This window comes from Aegilops tauschii, chromosome 2 (assembly GCF_002575655.3).
Source record: "Aegilops tauschii subsp. strangulata cultivar AL8/78 chromosome 2, Aet v6.0, whole genome shotgun sequence".
In the NCBI taxonomy this organism is placed as follows: Eukaryota; Viridiplantae; Streptophyta; class Magnoliopsida; order Poales; family Poaceae; genus Aegilops; species Aegilops tauschii.
Window position 1 is genome coordinate 206,392,680 of NC_053036.3, and position 21,467 is coordinate 206,414,146.

General features: G+C 46.2%; 1 protein-coding gene and 1 long non-coding RNA gene across 4 annotated transcripts; both read right to left on the reverse strand.

Annotated features, from left to right (window-relative positions):
* Window positions 1–8,575: 8,575 nt before the first annotated feature.
* Window positions 8,576–11,486, reverse strand: LOC109780695 (uncharacterized). 3 transcript variants are annotated; one of them, XR_012202278.1, is made up of 6 exons: window positions 11,468–11,486; window positions 11,282–11,394; window positions 10,937–11,171; window positions 10,100–10,309; window positions 9,750–9,956; window positions 8,576–9,188 (listed from the first exon to the last, which is right to left on the reverse strand). It is a non-coding gene; the product is annotated as an uncharacterized lncRNA (long non-coding RNA). The 3 variants fall into 3 exon arrangements; XR_002237100.4 differs by lacking the exon at window positions 11,468–11,486 and having other exon boundaries at window positions 11,282–11,411; XR_005767648.3 differs by lacking the exon at window positions 11,468–11,486 and having other exon boundaries at window positions 9,750–10,002; window positions 11,282–11,411.
* A 5,005-nt stretch (window positions 11,487–16,491) lies between these two features.
* LOC109780693 (uncharacterized) lies at window positions 16,492–21,108 on the reverse strand. Its single transcript, XM_020339276.4, has 13 exons — window positions 20,878–21,108; window positions 20,634–20,758; window positions 19,512–19,633; window positions 19,153–19,340; window positions 18,888–19,066; window positions 18,320–18,661; window positions 18,171–18,235; window positions 17,866–17,914; window positions 17,640–17,784; window positions 17,456–17,543; window positions 17,303–17,372; window positions 17,068–17,208; window positions 16,492–16,990 (listed from the first exon to the last, which is right to left on the reverse strand). Exons 1-13 carry the CDS (start codon window positions 21,002–21,004, stop codon window positions 16,640–16,642), a joined length of 1,992 nt encoding a protein of 663 aa, XP_020194865.1. The 5' UTR covers window positions 21,005–21,108; the 3' UTR covers window positions 16,492–16,639.
* Between the last annotated feature and the right edge of the window lie 359 nt (window positions 21,109–21,467).

The following is a 21,467-nucleotide window of genomic DNA, read 5'->3' on the forward strand; positions in this document are numbered from 1 at the left end:
GTGTACTGTCTGTCAGTGAGGCCAATCTCCCTCAGATTGAGACTCTCAGTGATCATATTAAACATGAACTAGATCATTGACAGCGTGCGTTGTTGCGCCCGTCTATTTTGACTCATAGTTGTTACGGATATGAAGTAATTTATATACATTTGTATGCAACGGTATGAAGTATTGTGTTTTTTTTTGTGGCTTGTTTTTATTACCTTCATTTTCCATTTCCAAAATATGGGTATGTAAATGAAGAGGAATCTGACTGGTTAGCAAGAAAGTAGTGTGGCACGCATTGTTATGCCATGAAATATGAAAAATTAAGTACCAAAAATGTTTTTATCTTTTAGGAACATCAACAAATTTAACTTTCTGGATTAAGAAAACATAGCACGGATCGCTACTTGTTCTTACAAGAATAACAAACAAAACATATGGAGCAGTAAATATCTTTTCTTCAGCTGTAAGACCTGTCACTATATGATATAAAATGAACACAGAGCGTCCACAAAGAACTTTAGAACAAAATGGGCTAACTTTGAGAAGAAGGAACTCAAGATTTAAGGGCATAACCCAACTATATGATATGTAATGTTTATAACGTTGAATAATGCCCTTGCAGGTTCTCATGATCTCTTTCAAGGCTGCTTATATCCTGATATTTGAAGCATGATTCAAACCCCATATTTAAATCTACATGAGAATTTCCTTAAATCAGTAAATGTTATTTTGAGATTTCCCAATATAAGCTACTCTATTGTGGGACGGAAGGAGTATGTCTAAATTCATAATAATTCTACATTGTCGAAATTTATCTCCCAGCTATATCCATCCATACTGCTACCCAGCCATTCCTCTCGGTCAGCATACATTTCACAATCTTGGACCCCTTGTTTGCTGTTAAGAACCCATGAATTGCCATCTTCACCGTCCTGCAGGATATATGGACTAGTTTATTCAAAGAAGGTGAAGCTGAACAACATCCCTACCAAAGCCAAGATATTATGAACCATAGAAGAGATCTGTAATATCTGCAACTCCTATTACTCCACGTCCCGTGTCAGCATTATGCATTTGACCTCCAACTCGTTTGTAAGACTAAGAACACAAAAATCAAATGTTAGAAAAAGCATGCATATGTGAAGAGGCAAGAATATTCACACTTAAGGTATGGAAGTACTGTAAAGTGTAAAATACATGTAAATTGTTAAAGGTGCAAATGGCTTCATGCAACGAAACAAACATTTGTTGTTTGTAAGGTACAACTAATACAATGAACATGAAAATTCTCAACCTTCCTGCAACACACATGGGGTTAACTACACACTCCTACCCACCACAGCTCGCAATGCCAGAAAGAAGGGTACTCTAATGGAGTAAAAGCACTGCAGCCTATGAGCACCACAAAGGCTCAGTTTGTGGTAGCTTAACTTGTTTTATAATTAATATATATACTGTGGTAACAGCCACGAAACAAAGGTGGTTGGACAAACGGGCATCTAGCTAGCTGAAGATGGTCAAGTTAGTCATTTAATACAATGACATCTAATCCCACCTCTATTAGTCGACCACATCAATACAAGAAAACCCCACAGTTCGTTCTGTCCCATTCTGCTTTGCCCATTCCAATAGTCAACTGAATGGTCCTTCCCGCAATGTCACCAGAAATCACTGAAGTCGTGTTAAGGGTCTTGCCCAAAGGGCGCGCTTTGACCTAGAAACAACATAAACTGTAAACAGGGATATATTTTGCCCAACAATATAAAGATATATGACATGTGCATTTACCTGAGACCCCCTTGGACTGTTATTTTCATTCGAGGATTCCGGAAGATAACTTCAATAATCAATACAAGAGTGAAGTGAATAGTCCAATGAGACCTACATACTATAATTAATCAACAAGTCAAGCCATGCCACGTTTTTAGAATTTCCATAAAGCAAAGTGCATGCAGACAGAAGAAACCAGAACAACGAAATTGAGAAGACTAAGTTCGACGTCACAAAGTCATGCATGGCATTAGAGTACTTAATGTGTGTGAAGCTAGTTAACTACATGCTCATCAAGCCCCCAAATATCAACTTTAAAGCTATAAATATTAAATTCATTTATCTCAAATTGAGCCTAGAAGTTTATTTCTTGTGTCAAGAGCAAAAGTAGAACACACACCTGGACGTGATCTGACTATTTTTGACCAGATTAATATGTCTCTATGAACTTCGTCTGTGGGGTTTTCATCAGTCCTCCCTGAGTTCCAGTCCAAGGTGTAGTCTTTACCCCACCTATCTAAATTCCATATATAAATCTGTGTTCCAGTACCTTCTTCACCAAATAAACCTAGCTTTCCTCCAATGAAATATACATTTAAGGGAAAGAATTCTTTGATAGCATTCAAGTTATATTCTGCAGTAGCTTAAGACTGGACACTCAAATCAACATCCATTTATTGTCCTTCCTTGCGATAGGTCACAACAGGGATCTCAAGATTCTGTAGCAAATCAAAATTTACCTGATACGCAAAATAGTAAACCCATACTATCCTCTATGTTGTTGCAAACACATACTGATTTATGAGTGTCGCCCATAGAATGAACTATGCTGGATTGTTGCATGAGAAAAGTATGAATCAGACTGTTCTTATTTGCGGAAATACTTTAGAGATATAAGGAATTTACTGAAGATGTGCAGCGCAATGCAAGTACCCTGAATCTGAAAAGGCTGTGACTTACCACGGCCGATGCATGAAATCCGGTTGTAGCTGAGGTTGAGCGCGCACAACTTCGTCAGTTCCCGGAGCCTCTCAACATGATCTTGTTCAGCGACAGATCCAGCGAGTACAGACCCTTCGGCAGCGATCTGGATGAGATATGAACTACATGAACATGACACCCAAATTCAGCAAGAGAAGCTGTGCTATCTAGTTACTGAAAGTCTGAAAGTACAACTATCTGGTATAGTAGAAATTGACAATGTTTGATCGACCTTACTGGCTTATAGTGACAGTGCTTACCGATGCCGTAGAGGTTGACTGCGCGCAGGTCGGAGAAGGGCATGATCATCAGCATGACCTTCAGGCCCATCCCAGAGGTGTGCACCGTGGAGGAGAAGCCGTTGAGGGACTGAACGATGATGTTGGCTTGGCGACGTCGGCGGCGGCCGCGCAACCCCGGCCCCGACGGGACAAGGCCGTACCACGCAGTCGGCGAGGTCCAGGATCTGGTCGTTGCCACCTTCGTCCTCCTCCTCGGCGATGCGGAGGTACCGTCCGCCGGAGTGCCTTCATCGCTCAGGCTCGCCGACCAGGGCTGGTGTAGGTTGCGGTGGCTCTAGAGGAAGAGCCGCAACCACAGCTTCCGGTTCCGCGACGGCAGCACCCGGCTGGACGATCGCCGACCGATCCGTTCCTCTCCCCTCGAGGCGCGCGATGGGATCGATCCCCTCGCTCCTAGTCCTCTGTATCGAGCGCCGCTTCGATCCCCTCCAGCGAGACGTTTTTTACGAGCGCGAGCGACCCTCGGTTAGACAATGGGCTCGCTGAAGGCCCTGTTTACCAGAGGGCTTCCTTTCGGCCTGTGGAGCAGCAGCCCACACCCCCACAGGACAGCTGGGCCAGTGCGGGAGCGATGGCTATACACAGCGATCCGACGGCCAAAAACGTCCTGATCGCGAAAACGGACGGTGGAAAACCCAAATCGCTGTGGGGGCTCGCTCTGCCCATAGGACAGCAGGCCCAGTATTACCACATGCGGGATAGATTGCTTTACAGGGAGATTCAACGACCAGAAACACTGAGATCGTGAAAACGGACGGTTAAAAATGCAAATCGTTGAGAAGGCTCGCTTTAGACTCGGTTTTACTGTCCTTAATGACCATCTTACGTTGAAGTTGTCATTATTTTTCTTCTCTCTCTTTCTAATGATATTGAAGTCTTCCCCCACAAGGATAGGCAACCTTTCATCCCCATAGATCCTCACCATGTCTGCAAAGAAGTTAGGTTTAAGTTCTGGTTGAGCCGCACCATATACAGCCATCAAAGCCCATCTGAATATGTCAACTTTCGACCTCACACAAAATTTAACGGCAAAATTCCCATGGACCACATTTATTACTTCGAGCGATTCACACTTAACCCCAAGAAGTATCCCTCCAGATCGACCTCTTGGGGGCAAGCAATGCCAATCGAAATCAACCCCTCCTGAAATGGTTTTGAGGAATTTTGACGTGAAGTTATCTCTACTTGTCTCAAGCGGGGCAATAAAATCAAGTTGTTGCTCTACCGACGTTTCCGCAAGGAATCTTCTTTTAGCCAAGTCTGTTAGACCTCTGCTATTCCAAAAGATCCCTTTCATTTTTCATCATAATTTTTTTCTTTTATTTGACTCTCGCACTCCTACGAATTGCCGATGTGCGGTAAACCTTCCTCTTCCAGGATCGTTTTGGTTTATCCTGCACAACAGCCTCGTCCTCATGATTAATCACCGGATGAGCGGAAACCTCTGGTTGCAAAGGGGCCACATACCCCTCTGAAACAGTATCCATCTCATCATTCTCTAACTCCTCGTTCTCTATCCCCGTAGTGGGAACAAGATCTTCGCACAGACTCTGTAGTGTTGTAATACCTAGACTATTAATATCATTATCATTCATAGGTTTCACCGTCGTGATATTTTGAATCAAATCCAAAGCTCTTTTTCTGCGAATGAATTCAAGCTTGATATGTGAAGAAATACTATTCTTAAACCTCTGGAAGCAATGTTTTTTCAATTGATATATGTACTGTTTTGTCGCTCAATATATTTGTCTGATGTAGGAGAACCAAAACTACTAGATTTTGATGAATTTATCAGTTTACACAAACCACCAATTGATAAACTGCGGTAAAATAAGGAAAAATGTGTGCCTTACGATCGGAAGGTCAAACAACTAACCAAGTACAATCAACAGGAGAAACCAAGATTGCACAAGGTGACATATGTGCTTATGATTTTAGTGCTTAGAGAGGTTGTTGGAGGCTCATTGTGTGTCGCCTTCAGAGTTCTCTGTGTTTTCTCTAAAAATTCTAGCATATAAGAACACACTTATGATCAGGCTTTGGTGATTTATCTTACATGAGACATTTGATACATGTTTCATTGTATATATTTAAATAAATTTCTTGTATGCTACCAAAAAAATAGACGTGCATGGCGATGTACAGGTGCTCGGGCGTCAACGTCCTAATAGAGCACAATTTATATATTTTTGGCAAGATGTGATTTCTGGGGAAAATACCATCTATTGTTTGTTGGAGGATCATTTATACTACCTTAATGATTGATGATGATAGTAATAATAATATCTTTGCACATATATGGTATGGGGCCTAATAATGTTTAAATTTTGTATCAAACGCTAAATTGCTGAGTTACTTCCTTGGTTGGACTCCACCAACATATTCCTACCAAAAAAATACTAATTAAGATACATGTTATATCATAATTCATATACTAATTTTGTTAGAGTAAAATACCTTCAATACAATTCCATCAATCACTAATATTATACTGCTAAAGTAGATGGGCACGCGCCTTCAATGATTTAGTAGTTTTAATTACTTTGAGTCGTTTGGCCTTCATAAAAAATGTAGTATTTAGGGCATCTTCAATGGTGACCTGCAAATTTTCTCTCGCATCCGTCCGCGGACACGGATGCGGGAGGCCATCATCCAACGCTGCTTGCATATATTTGAACGACAATTCAAACTAACCAGACGAAATTCGTTCAAACACGGCCAGATTTCATATAAACATAACATATTTCATATAAACATCACGGATTTCATTACATTTCTGACATACTTCAACTAAAAGCAGTGCTCGTCCGGCTCTGGAGGTATAATTAATTCGCCTTATAGCTGGCCAAACGGGCCGGGCCAAACAGGCCAGCCCGCGAGCACGCCCGCACAGCCCGCCATGGGCCAGGCACGACACGGGCTAAACGGGCTGTGCCCGGCACGCGGCACGCCTTGGGCCGTGCCTGGGCCTGGAGCCTGGGCACGCGGGCCGGCATGGCACGGCTCGTTTAATTTTTTATATAATTTTCAGATTTTTTTTACATATGTATACCTAAAATATAGCCCAATAGGCCAAAAAACCAGCCCAACAGGTTGAAATGTACAGCCCAGCGTGCTAAACGGGCCATGGGGCCGGCCCGTTTACTAATCAGGCCATGCCTGGGCCAAGGAGCAGCGCCCGTGGGCCGGCACAGCACGGCCCAGCTATTAAACATGCCACGGCGGGCCATGCCGGGCCAGGCACATTAGCACAGGCCGTGTCGTGCCGTGCCGGGCCGGCCTGTTTGGCCAGGTCTGATTCACCTAATCTATGATTGTCTGCGCCCGTTCCCCGTGTCCGGCCATGAGCCCCGAGAACTGAAGCTTTGCCTTCTCCGGATCCGCCTCGGTGCTCCCCAGCTTCGCCTTTGCCTCTAGAGCCTCGGGAATCGAAGTTGTTTGCCTCCACGTCGCTGCCAAGAGGCTAATCGGCCGTCGATGTTCAACCCACCAAGCTTGGCTTCATCGGCAGGGGAGGAGTGATGGCCTTCTTGGGACCCGAGTGGCGGTGACCTACAGTGTTCTACTCTTCCTCGTTGCTAGCGGTGCCCGCAGATGTGCTGGCTTCGTGGTCGTGGCGGCGGGGCGCGGCATCGGCAGAGCCGGCGATGTCCTCCACCTTGTTCTCGGTCTTGCCCCGCACCTCGTCCGCCGCCTTGTCGAACTCCTTGTATGCGGCCTCCAGTCCCGCTTGATGCTGGCGGTACCGCCAGCGGGCGAGGCAGATCTCGCAGGCGAAGCGGTAAGACTCGAACATCGCTGCCTGCTCCGCCAGGTTCGCGTCTGGCGTGATCGCCCTGCTGGCGACAAGTTGTTCCTCCGCGTGGAGGAGATGGTGGTTATAGGCGGTGTCGACCTGCGCCTCCTAGAACTGCTCCTCCCGCGTCATATCCATGTAATTGGCACGTGCCTCGGTTATGGTCATGGTGCAATGCACCGGCGATGGTGGCGCGGAGGAGGAGGGTGGCGCCGGTTCGTCGTCGGTCGTGTCCTCCATTGGGACATCGTCGTCCTCCGACTGCCCGCCGGCCAGCCAGCCGGCAGAAATTGCGGCCATCTCCTTCTTCTCGTCCGTCGTTAGCCCGTCCCAGAGAGGTTTCAAGCGCGAGGAAGCCATGGTGGGAGTGGTGCGCAGAGGAGAAAAGAATCAAAGGCCGATGACTGCGGCTATGGCCGGGGTAACAGTTTATATAGCAATGGTGGGCGGCAGAGGGACGTACGGGTGGCGCCGAAGTAGCCGTCTCGACAATCGTGCGTCATTAATGTGGGCACGACGGACGGACAACCGTCATGTCGTTTGAACACGGAGTGGTCGCCTGCACCAGGAAGCAGCGCGGGCGGCGCTCTCTAGGCTGGCGTGCCGCTTCAATGCCGGGCCAGTGAGAGGTTGCGTCCGCTCTGGGCGGGCACGAATGCGGTATTGACGCTCCTGCAGCGGTGCTAACCGTTTCGGGCCGAAAGCGCGCGCAGGTGAGGGAGGGGGTTTGGGTGGGTCAGGGCGGTCAGATGCGGGCTTGGAAGCGGTTCAGACGCCTGCAAAGCCCCCCTTCCTTTATGTTCGGTTTGTGGGAGAAAACACGTGCGGACCGCTCGGCACATCGATACAGACCCGCGTTTGATGGCTTCCGCGGTTCGGACAGCATGGTCAGGACGCATGCGGGCGGTTTGAGGATCGGCGTTGAAGATGTCCTTATAAGTATTCCCAACACTGTATTTTCTCTGTCTAAAAAACCTGGACCTTTTTTTAAAACCGAGCAAGTGAGAAAAACGATTATGTTGGAAAGTGCCCATCTGAGTCTGTGCACAAATGCACATGATATCTCAGATGTCCATTTGTTCTAAGATTCGGTCTGGTCCTCGTATTTCTGGACGTATGTTGCGCAGTATATTGATTTGCACAGTCCATATGGCCCACAGCGGTCAGATAATCATTGCAGCCTTTGCCGTTAGGTTTACCTCAGGTACAGAATCCCATTCACGTCAAAAAAAGTCTAGAATCCAATTGACGTTCTGGGCTGTCTCCCGTACTGCTATGGCCGTCCCATTAATGCAAAAGCCACCCCACCCAGCCAAGCAGAATGAGCAAACTGATTAGCAAACTGGAGACTAGAGTAAATTAAAAAATCATCAAGAATGCAACAGCAAGCAGCAAGAGAAGATTGGTTGGGAAAATTGGAACCCAAACCAGTGGGTGGTGAGCCATGGGACAACAGTCAACTTCAAATTTCAAAACGCTCGATCTCGTTTGAACCTATAAGCAGTACAAGTTTGCTTTAAATGCGAACACTAATCAGCCATCAGCACTCAACACTTGAGTCTGTTCCCAGGAGTGCAACAACCATTCCAAAACTTCATTATTTGACAAATTCCCAGACAGACATTTTGTAGAAACCATTTTAACCGACATACACCCCATATCTGTACTCTTAAATGCTACAGCCTCTGTCAGAACACCAAACATTTGGCTTGATTAGATCAGTACAGAAATCACAAAGTAAAGGTATAACACAGAAACATTGAATTTTAGTCCTGATCTTGTCATTTCACAAACAACAATTAATGACTGGTCATTAAGCACATAAACTAAGCACTCTCTGTAGCAACCTAAAACAACACTACAAACACCCTCGCAAAATCTGTAACAGATAAACTAAGCTCCTCTTGGCATCAAAATTATGTTTTCTCCCGTCAACCTTAATTCGGCAGACCTGGTACAATTCTTTGGACGGAGTCCCTCAACTCCATTGTTCTTGCAGGTTTCTGAGGCTGCTTTGGAACATTGCCGAAATCTGTTTCTCTCGTGTCCTCTTATGACCTTGCCACCGACAAATGGTGCAAAATCTGTTTCTCTTCAACCCTTGCTCGTCGGTGGTCGACCCATCTCCTTGCTCTTAGCAGGAGCCAATAAACCTACCATTGCCTGGCACATTAGTTAAATTATTGTTGCCACTGATTGCATCATGCAGTACATCAGTCGCATGATTTGCGCAACACCTCCTTTCACCTCCATATATATGTTTGATAACAACTCCATTTTGAGCAATCCTATCCTCCAAACATAGCCCATCTCCAGCTTCTGTGAATGGTTGCATTTTACACCATGCAGTACTTGAACAAAGCAATGAGACGGTAGTAAGCCTCAACACTAGTGTCACCTAGTCCAACCAGCTCCACAATATGCATGAACATATTCAAATGTACCAGGTCCATGATATGCATGTACATATTCATATGCACCATAAATAAATTGATATTTGTCCATATACTTGAATCGTGCTTCACATGCTGTCAGCGACTAAATTTTGAAATGTGTGCACACTTCTTCATTGAAATGGAGGGAGTACTAACTAACTACAACTCTCCTGGTATGATGTCAAAAAAATTGGATCCATATCAAGACTATGTGTTGCCTAAAATTAAGTCACCAAACAACATACATCATGATAAAATAGGGTCATATACACTGTTTGTAGTCATAAATTTGAACCAGCTTTTGGGAGCCAATCTCTTTTAACACTTGTTGTCACGCATGAGCTCAACCATGCATAAAATTAGAATTAGCTGCACAAATTTACTAGCCTTGAGCCCTTGACAGTCTTTTATCAACCAAGCCCATGCTAAAAAAACAAACATCTGACAGACACAAATAATATGCAAGCAGAAACACACCTGCGCTTCTATCCAGATGCTTGCCGGATTAATTGTTCGGGCGCTTGCGGTGAGCTATCCCTTTGTGCAGCCACCACCGCTTCCGCCTCACAGATCTGCATGTCCGCACTCAGGGCCGCCGCTGTCGCTTGCTCCAACTCTCTCGTGGACGCGATCACAGGGTAATGAGTTAATGACGCACCGATGCTTGCTCCACCTTACCTACGGCTGCAGCACAGGTTGATGGAGCGGCTCCATCAGGACATCACTGTCACTGACCTCCTCCAGCAGAATGAATTTCGCACAACAGTTGAACACAAGGCAGATCGATCTTAGAAACTCGATGCAAAAAGATAGATTCCACGGCTTACCTATTAATTGGTTGCATCAAGAACTCCATCTGCGTCCGCTCTTCCCCACTACCCGACACGCTGCAAGCTCCCCTGTTACGTGCAGTGGAAGAAGAGAATCTTGGGGCATCATGAACGAAACAACGCCTGCACACCCAACCTCCTCCGAGCGTTAACTGCGACAGTTTGCCACAGACCAGAAAAGTCTTTCCTGTTCCACCGATCCGCACTCTGCAAGCAAAGCACAGATGCGCACAAGAGTATGTAAAAATAAGTTACTATACTTTCTTGAACTCATTTCATTGACTTATATTCATTAATTTCTCCCATTTCCGTATTGATCGATAATTTATACAAGTTCGTTAATGCCCACAGTTTCCATAAGGCTTGCTAACTCTACTTCATGAACAGAATGCACTGCAACCTCAATATTCACAGTCGCATTCTATCTTACAAGTCACATTTTCTGCTCCAACCAATTTTTCCATGACCTATCGATATGTGGTCTACTGGCCATATCATCCAATTCCTGACATTCTGTACAACATCTAATAAATTACCCAGTATGTGGTCTCATAATTACAAGCAATCACATGAATTTGACAACATAGACAGTCTATCATTTCAGTTAACAATTTATGTTGTAATAATTTATCTAGGGGCACAACAATAGGTGCATACCGAATCATTCAGCTCACAATCAAATGATGTGTCCCTATACTGTACTCTTGTAATTACAACCAGAAATTGTTCAGATTTGCACCACATATTATGTGCAATCAACCACACACATACAAAATAAGATTATTCAGATTCGCACCATTAATTTCAGAACTATTGTGTTGAGCACGAAAATACCTGCAGCTCCATCGTGGAGCTCAGGGGTCCATCTTCCCTATCGTTTGTGAAGCCTGCGGTAAACCCTTCCTATGACCCACCTTCACCTCCAGCACACAAATCTTCCCATCAAAGCTCTCACCGGGGTGTCTGATGCTGCTCCGTTCCCACAATCAGCGCACTCACTGGGTATTGGAGATTTGGAGGGGTTCCATTGTGACGTCACTATCATTTAACCTCCTCAAGCACCATGGATCTGCGCAGCATGAGGACCAAATTGCAGATCGACACCACAGGATCCAAAATCGAGCAAAAACATCAGATCGGGCAAAGTCTAATTGGCTAGATCAGGAACTCCATACCAACCTGTGGACGCGGCTTTCTTTGGGGAATCGCAGCCCCGCAAAATCAACCCTCTCGCTATTGAAAAAATCCAGCTTGAGAGGTAGGAGACGATGGTATCACCGGTCTGCCCCCACCTGTCCCCCAAATCCTCACATTTACTCCTCCGTCGGCAGATTTAACGAAAAGAACGTATCCTGATCCACGGACCAGGATGGAGACCGACGAGTTGAGCCACGGCTCAACTTCCTGCCGTCTACGTTCGCCGTTCCTCCGTCTTTGTCCTGGCCCACAGCTCATGCGTATTTCTTCTTTTTCATATTTGCGGTCGCTCACGAAGTTCGCCCAGCCATTTAATGTGCCAAATCCCGAGACACTACTGTACCACCCAGATATCGAGCACATTTGTGCTCGAGCTCAAAAACACCGCGTCCGATTATGTTCCTTCTTCTTCCTTCGCTCACAAACTCTCTCGTAGCTGGAGGACAAAGAGACGACCATGAAAAAAAATGACGAGCGCTCGGCTAAATCATCTGTTCGCTTCTCTTCCCAAGGAGGCGCGTGGCATGAAGCCAGCATGCCTTGCTCATGAAGATTCCAATCACCGCCGCTCCTACTTCTCTTGTGCGACTGCTGCGGTGTTGGCCCGTCAAATCACCTCCCTCACGTTTACTTTTTTTTTTGCGAAACTTTCCTCACGTTTACTTGGCCGATTATTCAACAAACGCATTAAGTGGGCTGTGTATGTGGTATCGGTTTCGTGCATTTTCTTCACTCTTCGTCTGCTGGGAAAGGCAAAGCGCCGCCGTTATATTGTGCGATTCGTGGACGCGCCATGGTGGTGGTGACGGTGGACGAATGTTTCCTGCGTGCCCATCTTTCTTTCGTGTCGATACTGCCTCACCCGGTTGTCTTCTGTAGCCGATTTTCGTGTTTTGACTCTTCTGCTAAAGTTTAGTCAGATCTGACCTTATTAAAAAGTATTTCACGATTTGTTCCTTTTGCTACCGCTAAGGTCAATAGTGATAGGGTATAATAGCTTACCGTCAAGACCCCTGAAGGTAGGCAACTTATCCACGTCAACACAGTGTTGCCCTACCGCAAAATAGGTTGGCAGTAGCCTGCATACCCCTACCGCCGATGCGCCCGGCTGTAGGTGAGTACACACTGTGTTTGATACTTAGATAAAATTTACGGTAGGGCGTGCGCCCCTTCCGCCAAGGGCCTCGGCGGTAGGTTGTTATACCCTACCACTATCGACCTTGGCGGTAGTAAAAGGGTCGGATCTCGAAATACTTTTAGATGGAGTCAGATCTCGCTAAAATTTCGCAAAAGGGTCACAACCCCGAAATCGGCCGTCTTCTGCATCCCCCTCCCGCCGCCCCTATTTTCTCTCACCATCTTTGGAGTCTGGACCATGCGGGTCTTAAGGTTTAGAGTTTAGGGTTTAGGGTCATAAAGTTACTTTTTTCATTAATCTCTTCATGCAACAATACCATTTCAAGCATGGCTTTTTTTTCAGGGAATTAAGTCGTGTAAGACACTTTTATATTTTTTGCATTAATTTTAGTCCTATATCACTTAATCATATATTTTTTAACAAGGTTCCCGCAGCAACGCGCAGGGCATCGTCTAGTTCCAAACATTCTATAGTCGAAATGAACGGGCGCGGCAACTCGCGCTATTATGGTCTAGTATACAACACTAGCCAAACAGCTCAAAGTATTCTCAATACTTCAAAATATTGTGGTATATCAAAACTGTGATATCTTATACCTACATGCTGAACTGTTGTAGTTTTTCAATACTTTGGTTTTTTAATACTTTACTATCAAACACAACCTAAGCTATGGAAATCATCTAGACAAAATTATTAATACACATATTTCCAGTTTTTCATCTTTGGTGATACGAATAAAACCATCATAGTTAGGCATTTTATCATCGATGATACGAATAAAACCTTCATAGTTAGTCTTTAAGGTTCTAAATTTTGTTTTAGCGTGCACGATTAACATTCTAACTTTCATAGTAAACTAACATACAAATTTATAGCACAATAATAATGACTCGTGCACAAGATGGATATCAAACTTCAAATTTAAACACTACTAGGAAGGAACATAGCTCAACATCGTGGCTGTCGACATGACCTGCAATGGCGGACACATGAGCAGCACACCCGACGTCCAACGGCCAGGCGGAATGCAACTATCGGATTGGACCGACGGCGCGACAGAGCGAAGGCATCCATGAAGGGAGTGAAGGCACGGTGGCATCGGGCGATGGCCGATTTGCGTCTTTATGTCTCACGATGTTGATCGTGGCGCCGAACTCTCTTCGAGTGACAGAGACGGGACAGATGGGAGGTAAAAGAGGTAAGAATACAGGTGGTCAAAAAAGATGACGGCCGGGAGTGAATGGTGCGGGAACAGTGAAGAGAGAGTGGTGCCGAGATGGACAGTGGTGGTTTTCATTGTGGGGGCAGTGAACGATTATTATATACATTCCACAAACAAAACAATACCGACCGGCGGGAAAAAAGAAGGGTCTAATTGGAATAGACTACACAGACAGGTCAAATATAGGGTCGGTCATGATTACCTTTGATCCTTTTTTATCGTTGGTACAAGATATCACTGACCGGACAGTTTTACACAAGTTTGTGATAACCATCTCGCCGAGCCCAAAAGTCAATATCACCGATGCCTCAGGAGGTCGGTCAGTGTTTCAGATATGTAGTAGTGCTGGACCTTTTGTTCGGGGTAAGAGGTGAATAACCGATGGTAGTAAATATGTACTCCCTTCATAAACTAATATAAGAATGTTTAAATCAATACTTTAGTGTTCTAAACATTTTTATATTAATTTATAGAGAGAGTAATACTTATTTAAGTGTTATGAATAACCTATTACCCGTTCAATGAACGGTTCAAAATGATTGAGATGGCATCAAATTTCTCTTTTAAATCTGAAGTACAACTTAAGATTTCAATGATACTCTACTGCAATAGATTTTGAGCAAGCATTTATTCTCTTGTTGTCACTGTTAACAACAATGAAATGGCAATTTTGAAGGCGTAAACAAGAACAAAGTACCTTTGGATAAACTAAATAGTAGGAGTATTATTTTATTTCATACAGAAATTAGTCATCATAGTAAAATGCGAGAATTTGGCCTTTTAGCAACCAGGTTGCTCAAACGTGACCACCGCCAGCATCGAAACCGCCACCGCCACCTGCTCCAGCACCACTGCCATGCCCGCCACCTCCACCTCCACCAAAGCCTCCCCCGGCACCACCTCCGGCACCTATGCCGCCGCCAAGCCCACTATCGTGCCCACCTCCGAGACCACCACCACCACCTCCACCGGCGCCACCCCCGAGACCCCCACCACGACCGCTCCCAAGCCCACCACCACTTCCTCCTCCGAGTCCGCCTCCGCCTCCTAGTCCTCCACCAGCTCCACCCCCTACTCCAGCCCCGCCACCGAAGCCGCCACCGTGACCACCTCCGAGACCTCCACCGGCACCGCCACCACCACCAAATCCTCCTCCCCCACCAGCTCCAAAGCCGCCACCGTGTCCGGCACCACCGCCTAGCCCGCCTCCACCGCCACCTCCAAAGCCACCACCTCCTCCAGCTCCGAAACCGCCACCGGCTCCTCCTCCAGCTCCTGCACCACCACCAGCCCCAAAGCCGCCGCCATGTCCGGCACCACCGCCTAGCCCGCCTCCACCGCCACTTCCAAAGCCACCACCTCCTCCAGCTCCGAGCCCGCCACCGGCTCCTCCTCCAGCTCCTGCACCACCACCGAAGCCCCCTCCATGCCCACCTCCGAGACCTCCACCGGCACCGGCACCGCCACCAAATCCTCCTCCACCGCCTGCACCACCGCCGGCTCCAAAGCCACCACCTTGTCCAGCTCCAGCACCACCGCCAAGCCCGCCCCACCGCTACCTCCAAAGCCACCACCTCCTCCACCTCCGAGCCCACCACCGGCTCCTCCTCCAGCTCCCGCGCCACCACCGAAGCCCCCGCCATGCCCACCTCCGAGACCTCCTCCGGCACCACCTCCTGCACCAAAACCTCCCCCGGCACCTCCGCCCGCCCCACCTCCAGCTCCAAAGCCACCACCGTGCCCCCCACCAAGGCCACCTCCACCACCCAAGCCACCCCCTCCGCCGCCACCAAAACCACCACCTCCACCTAAGCCACCGCCACGACAGCGACCGTGGCGGCAGCCACGACGCCCATAGCCACGACCAAACGGGCCACGGCCGAATCCGGCGAGAGCCACGGAGCTCAGCTGCGTTGCAATGCCGAGAAGGAGTAGCAGCAAGACCGTGCGCCTGATAGTGGCGGCCATGGTCGGCTAGCTACAGACACCGCTACTCGATCCTTGCTCGCTGTCGTTGGGATGGTTCCTGCAGCCCCGATCTGCGTTGGTATTTATAGGAGCAGTTGTCGTGGTTTCTTGTGGCCGGCCGGCCTGTATGTAGTTGGTTGGCGGGTGGCGCGAACGGTGCACTAACTGAAGAGTTGCCGCGTTGGCTAGTACAGTTGAGGAGATGAGAGTAGACTCTGGAGATGGGAGTCAAACTAGCTGTCGGAGGATAAGATTGAAAAGCCATTGCATGAAGCCGTGCATGGCAGTGGGTCGCGCCACTCGAACGGCCGTGTGTCGTTGCGCGGACGAAATGGATGGCACCAAGTGCAGTGGCAGCCTGGCAGATACTGTTCACCCTCGCGGTTCACTGATCATCGCCGAGGCGCCGACGGCACTGTATCTCAATCAACTCCGCTTCAGTCGTGATCTGCTTACGGTTGGTCCAGGTTTCGGCATCAAGATTAATTAAAATTATAAGGAGAAAAGAAAACTGAACCGAGTCTTGACGCTTATACGTACTGCAATGGGAGCCTCTATTTGCCAGTTAACTAAAAAAACGAGTGCATCAATTTCTAATATGGACGGTCAGATCATCACCCAACCACCAAGAATAGATCCATGCTTCTTCCTCCTCACGATGCCCCCATCCTACCCCCGCCCTAACCTCCGGCGTCCACCACCCACGGCCGGCGGGCGCTACCGCGCACCGCCTCGTCGCCCCGCCCTTCCCTCAACCTCCCCGCACCACCGTTGCTAGCCGCCGCCCCGACCATCCCTCTATGCCCCCTGCACCTCCACCCCAAGATAGATAATGGGGCAATGAATTCACGCTAGGATAGGTAGTTGGGAGAAATTTTCAGGTACCTTTGAAATAGCAAAACGGTTTTTTTTTTCAAGTTTATTGCAAAGTGTTCAATGAATTGGATGAGTATTTACAGCTTGGGGCACCTTCTTTACAAGTTGTACAAAAGGAAACATCCTCGAGTCTCAACTACAAAATCGTCCATTCGCTCTCGTCAAATGGACCCAGCGCTGATGGTGGGGGCGCAGATGGCAACTCTGAAGCTTTTGCGTTCTTTTTCGAAAATAGGGCGGCCTTCCTTTCGCGAAGGTTCGAGAAAAAATTTGTATTCTTTTCTTCCGGTGATTTTTTCTCATCATTTGGCGATGTTTTCTTCTCATCCTTGGCTACACGCTTCCACAGAGACTGGCGATCTTTGCCGGTGAAATTCAGCTTGAGCTTGAAGCGGTTCTTATTCTCGGCAGACTTCTCGTCAGGTTGCTCCGTGATCTGAAGAGCGTCTTCAGGATGGGTTACTATGGCCTCCATCGTCTCATAAACCTGGCAAAGTATGTTAACTGTTAATACCACTGTATGCAGTGACATAATTTTCAGATGAATAAACAATAGCAGAGTACCTTGCAGATCTCATCCAGCTTTTCTTTTGACATGTCATCCTGGTAAATGCCAATGATGTAGTCTTTACAATCGTAGAATAATTTCGACAGATTACTGTCTGCTGGTAGCACTGATTCAGCTGCTACAAAGCATACAGAAAGCTGATATACAAGCAGCAAGTAGTAAGGCCTTGAAATAATGACATGGAACTACAAGAAAACATCACGGAGACAAAAATGCAAACATTCAACTCACAATGACTGAGAGTAGCTGCTGAAACAGTTTTGCTGGTTCAATAACTTCCAACGCATCAAATATGCTCTCCCTACAAGATTACATCACTCCAATAATCATTTACGAGCAACTCAAGATCCAGCGCAGAAAACCGCCAAAATATTTTGTACTTACACAGCTAAATCTTCATCATATAGCGGAGTTTGTTCAATAGCGGGTATAGGTTTTGCTGCTTCCCACAATTCCTTCCACAAATTTCCTTCTAGTTAAGCACAATACATCAAAATGTAGAAGACATTTAGGTTAGAGTTGGCAAATAAGCGAGCAACCATAGGGAAGAGAGGGAGAAAATTGTTACCTTTTGTTTGCATCCTGTCACTTAGCCTGCCACGTCTAGATGAGCCCTCCCCTACTGTTGCATTGCTTGCTGCACGATCTTCAGACCAGTCAGGTGGAGAGTGCCACCTAATGAAATCTTCAAGGACACATCCCGGGTTTGCAGCCTATTGTCCAAAAGAAAATTATTGCTTAGGAACCTCAATCAGACAGACTCACAGCCAGTGCCTGGGCAACTTTAAACTTGCCTTGAACGCCTGCATATCTGATAAAAGCTGAGAACAGCCAGCACCAACACTGAAAACATGTATACAAGGCAGTGTCACAATCATTGCTCTATTGCTCAAAAGTTAAGGAGAAACCTTAGCAACATAAATGGTAACTATTGTCATACATAATTATATTGCGCTTTAAGTGAGGAACAGATTGGTATCGGTAGAAGGAAATAATAAATAACAATTAAGAATGCTATGCAAAACTTATGTCAAATCATTCCCTCAGATTTAACTTGTGGCATGTGCAGTATGGTAGTACAAATGAAAGATTGACATGCCTTCCTGTCCGTAAGACAAGTTCCTCTGTTTCTTTTATGAGCTCTGCTGTCATAATAGGGCCTTCCTGAACATATATATTGTGCGAGCATTCAGAATACTGAAAGAAAGCACCATAGAAGATGAAGTAACAAACAATACAACAGCTTACCTGCAGAATCGGAGAATATACAGGCTCACCAGTTTCTAACAGTGTTAAGTTCCCGGATGCACAGTCAACACCAAGCCGAAGAACCTGATCACCACTGCTATTGCTTGCGTAAATCCCACTGTCACGAGAATCTCCATTTGAACACCTGGGATTTGAGTTATCAATACATTCCTGTTTTAGCGAGGAATCAAGTGTCTCCTTTGCTGCTTTTCTTCGTTTTTTCCTGGCAATGCAGCAATTTATAACTTGCATCTCCTGATATAGTAAACAGCAATTCAAGTCCGGGGCAGCATTTAATGACATTCGAGGCACTGGTTGCCCATCAGACCATAGTTTCTTCAACTGCACGTATACCAAAAGAATTAAATGTGGTGCTGACATTTAGTTTTATTGAAGTTTATAAATTTATTAAGGATTTTGCTTGTCTTGTTCCCTCACAAACCAAATTCCTTTTGTGTGAAATGTAGTGACTAATGATCTTATGCCGCTTAGCAATTTGTATGATCAATAGGTGAATTTCAAAGCAGCATGTCCAAACAATAGGTGCACATATCACCAACACACTTACCTCAACAACTACAGATTGCCAAAAAAATGCCATCTTGTGTACAGAACTAATGCTGCCAATAATCTCTCCCAAGTGATGAACAAAGCTTCCAGGTGGTGCACCATGGATATCCCTGGACAAAGATGCTGAATGAAGTAATTCTGGGGCACACTGACTTTCGTCGTGGGGCAACTCTTCCGCTGAAAAGATAATTATGTAATATATTGCAACACTTGAATTGCAAAGTAAGAAGAAAAAAACAGCTCAGCACATCGTGGTAACATACCAAATTTGAACAACGAGTACATCAAGGATTTTGTTTCATCGTCACCAAAAAATTCAGAACTAGATCTTTCCTCCTTTTCACGGCGAACAAGTGACTTAACAACAGACAAGCTCAAGCCACCCTTCTCTTTCAGATATTGGTCACCACTGAACTTCATATCATTCATTGAACTGAATCTTTTTCCATCTCTAGAGAACACGAAAAAGTGGTTTACAATTCGTAAAATAAAAGAAACAAATCAAGTAAAAAGAAAGCACTTCAGAAATGTAAAATGCAATATGATGCATGTTTTCTTGCAGCACTAAGTGTACTTTTCCATTCAAAAAATAAGTGAAGCACTAAATGGAAAACAAACTTACTCAATGGCTGCAATCAACTGTTTAACTACTGAAGCTGGGGGAAAGGACAGGTTAGATGAAGAAGTTGACCCGGCTTCTATCTTCAAGCCCACCTCGTCTGCTGAGGGGATTACCTCAGGGATCTGGAAGCAATAAATGTTTTGCACCTTATGTGACAATTGCAGGGCACAACCATTTCAACATCTAATTTGCATTTATAATTTATAATGAGAAAGATCACAAAATGGATAGGTAAGTATTCAACAAAGAGGCCTTTTAGGTGGATTAAACATCGGGTGTCAATTATAGAAGCATACACATCAGTCGCACGCCGCCCACGTTCTTTATTCCGTTCCAATGGAATATAAACCTCCACACCCACCATTATCAGTTATGGAAATTGATATGGAAGGACTTCCAATTCCACTCAAGTGAGCAAAACAAGCCAAGCTTAATTCCATTTTTCTGAATGCATGGCAGGAGCTCGGCCATTCTTTTAGAAGAAGCAAGCGCGGAAAAAAGCTAGAGAACAAGTATGTACAAAGTTTGACCACCAACTGCTGGTACTTCCAAGTACGGCGAATGGCAAGGCCAGCCATCACAAAACTTCAAAAGAAAAGGATCACAAGAAATCGAGAAGCCTCGACATTAGGTTAACCAAATAGTCACACCATGGAGCATTCACAAAGCCTCAATATGATGTTATCAAGTACTCCCTCCGATCCATATTAATTGGCACACACTTTGTACAAATTTGTAGAGAGTTGTATTAAGTGTGCGTCAATTAATAAGGATCAGAGGGAGTAGCTGCTATTAGCTGAAACGTCTGGTCTCTTTCCACCCATTGAGGCCCAACTCCAAACCTCACAACTCTGCTACGCGTTGCCACAAGAACAGGGTCACGCACACATAGAACAACTTCACAGTCGCTGATAACAACTTCCAAGTTTACACACATATTCAGAAAGCAACAACCAAACCTGACGAATTGAACACCCCACCGGACACCACGTATCACCGATTCAGCACCACAACACGCCCCTCTCACAGCCTCACCTCAGCAGGACTGCTCAAGCATCGGACTGATAGACTCTACACACACGAAGCGGCAGTCGATTCGACGGCAATGACAGGAGCATGTACCTCATCAGGCGGAGGCTTCACGTCCGGCGCCTGACCCGAGGCGGAAGCGGCCGCTTCAGCGTCGACCTGCCGATCCATCGAGGTCCTGGGCGACGGCGTCCTGTGCCCGCTGGATCCGTCCGCATCTGCACATGCCACGAGCGAATTCGAACCGAAGCTCATCAGATTCGGACCCCGGAACGAGCAGAAGTGGAACGGGGGAGGACTGGAAAGGAGTCAGGACACATGAGTACGCCGTTGGTACCTCGGAGGTCGGCTTTAATGTCGGTGAGCACGCGCTCGGCGCGGGCGGCGGCGGAGTGGATCGCCGTGCGCGCCCGCGACACGAGAGACGTCGACGACGCGGGGGGAGGAGGAGGCAGCTGGTGCATGGTGGGCCTACTTGGCAGTGGCGTGGGGGAAAGGGGGAAGAAGCGAAGGAAGAGGAGCTGGAGGAGGTACGGGGATTGGGGAGACTGAGCGCAGCCGGCAGCACAAGCCAAGGAATTTGTTTTTACGATTTTCATATATATTTTAAAACGGAATTGCTATTTCCCATCTACGTAGATGTGATACTATAATATCTCACATCTAACATCATTACAATCTGATTAATGTTTTAAGATTTGTTATTTTTTGTCCGTGGGCTGTTCTTGCCTTTTTTAGTTTTTTTTTTGTGCTGTTTTTAAACAACGTTTTGAAATGACCAGTGCACCAGACCGAGTTGTTGGGCTGCTCTTGTTATTAGGGTCTCATGTTCCTTTTTTTTACTGGTGTTTTTCTGTCTCTGTTGGGCTATAGTATTCGCTTGTTTTTATTTATTTGGACAGTAACCAGAAAGAGAGAGAGCTACTA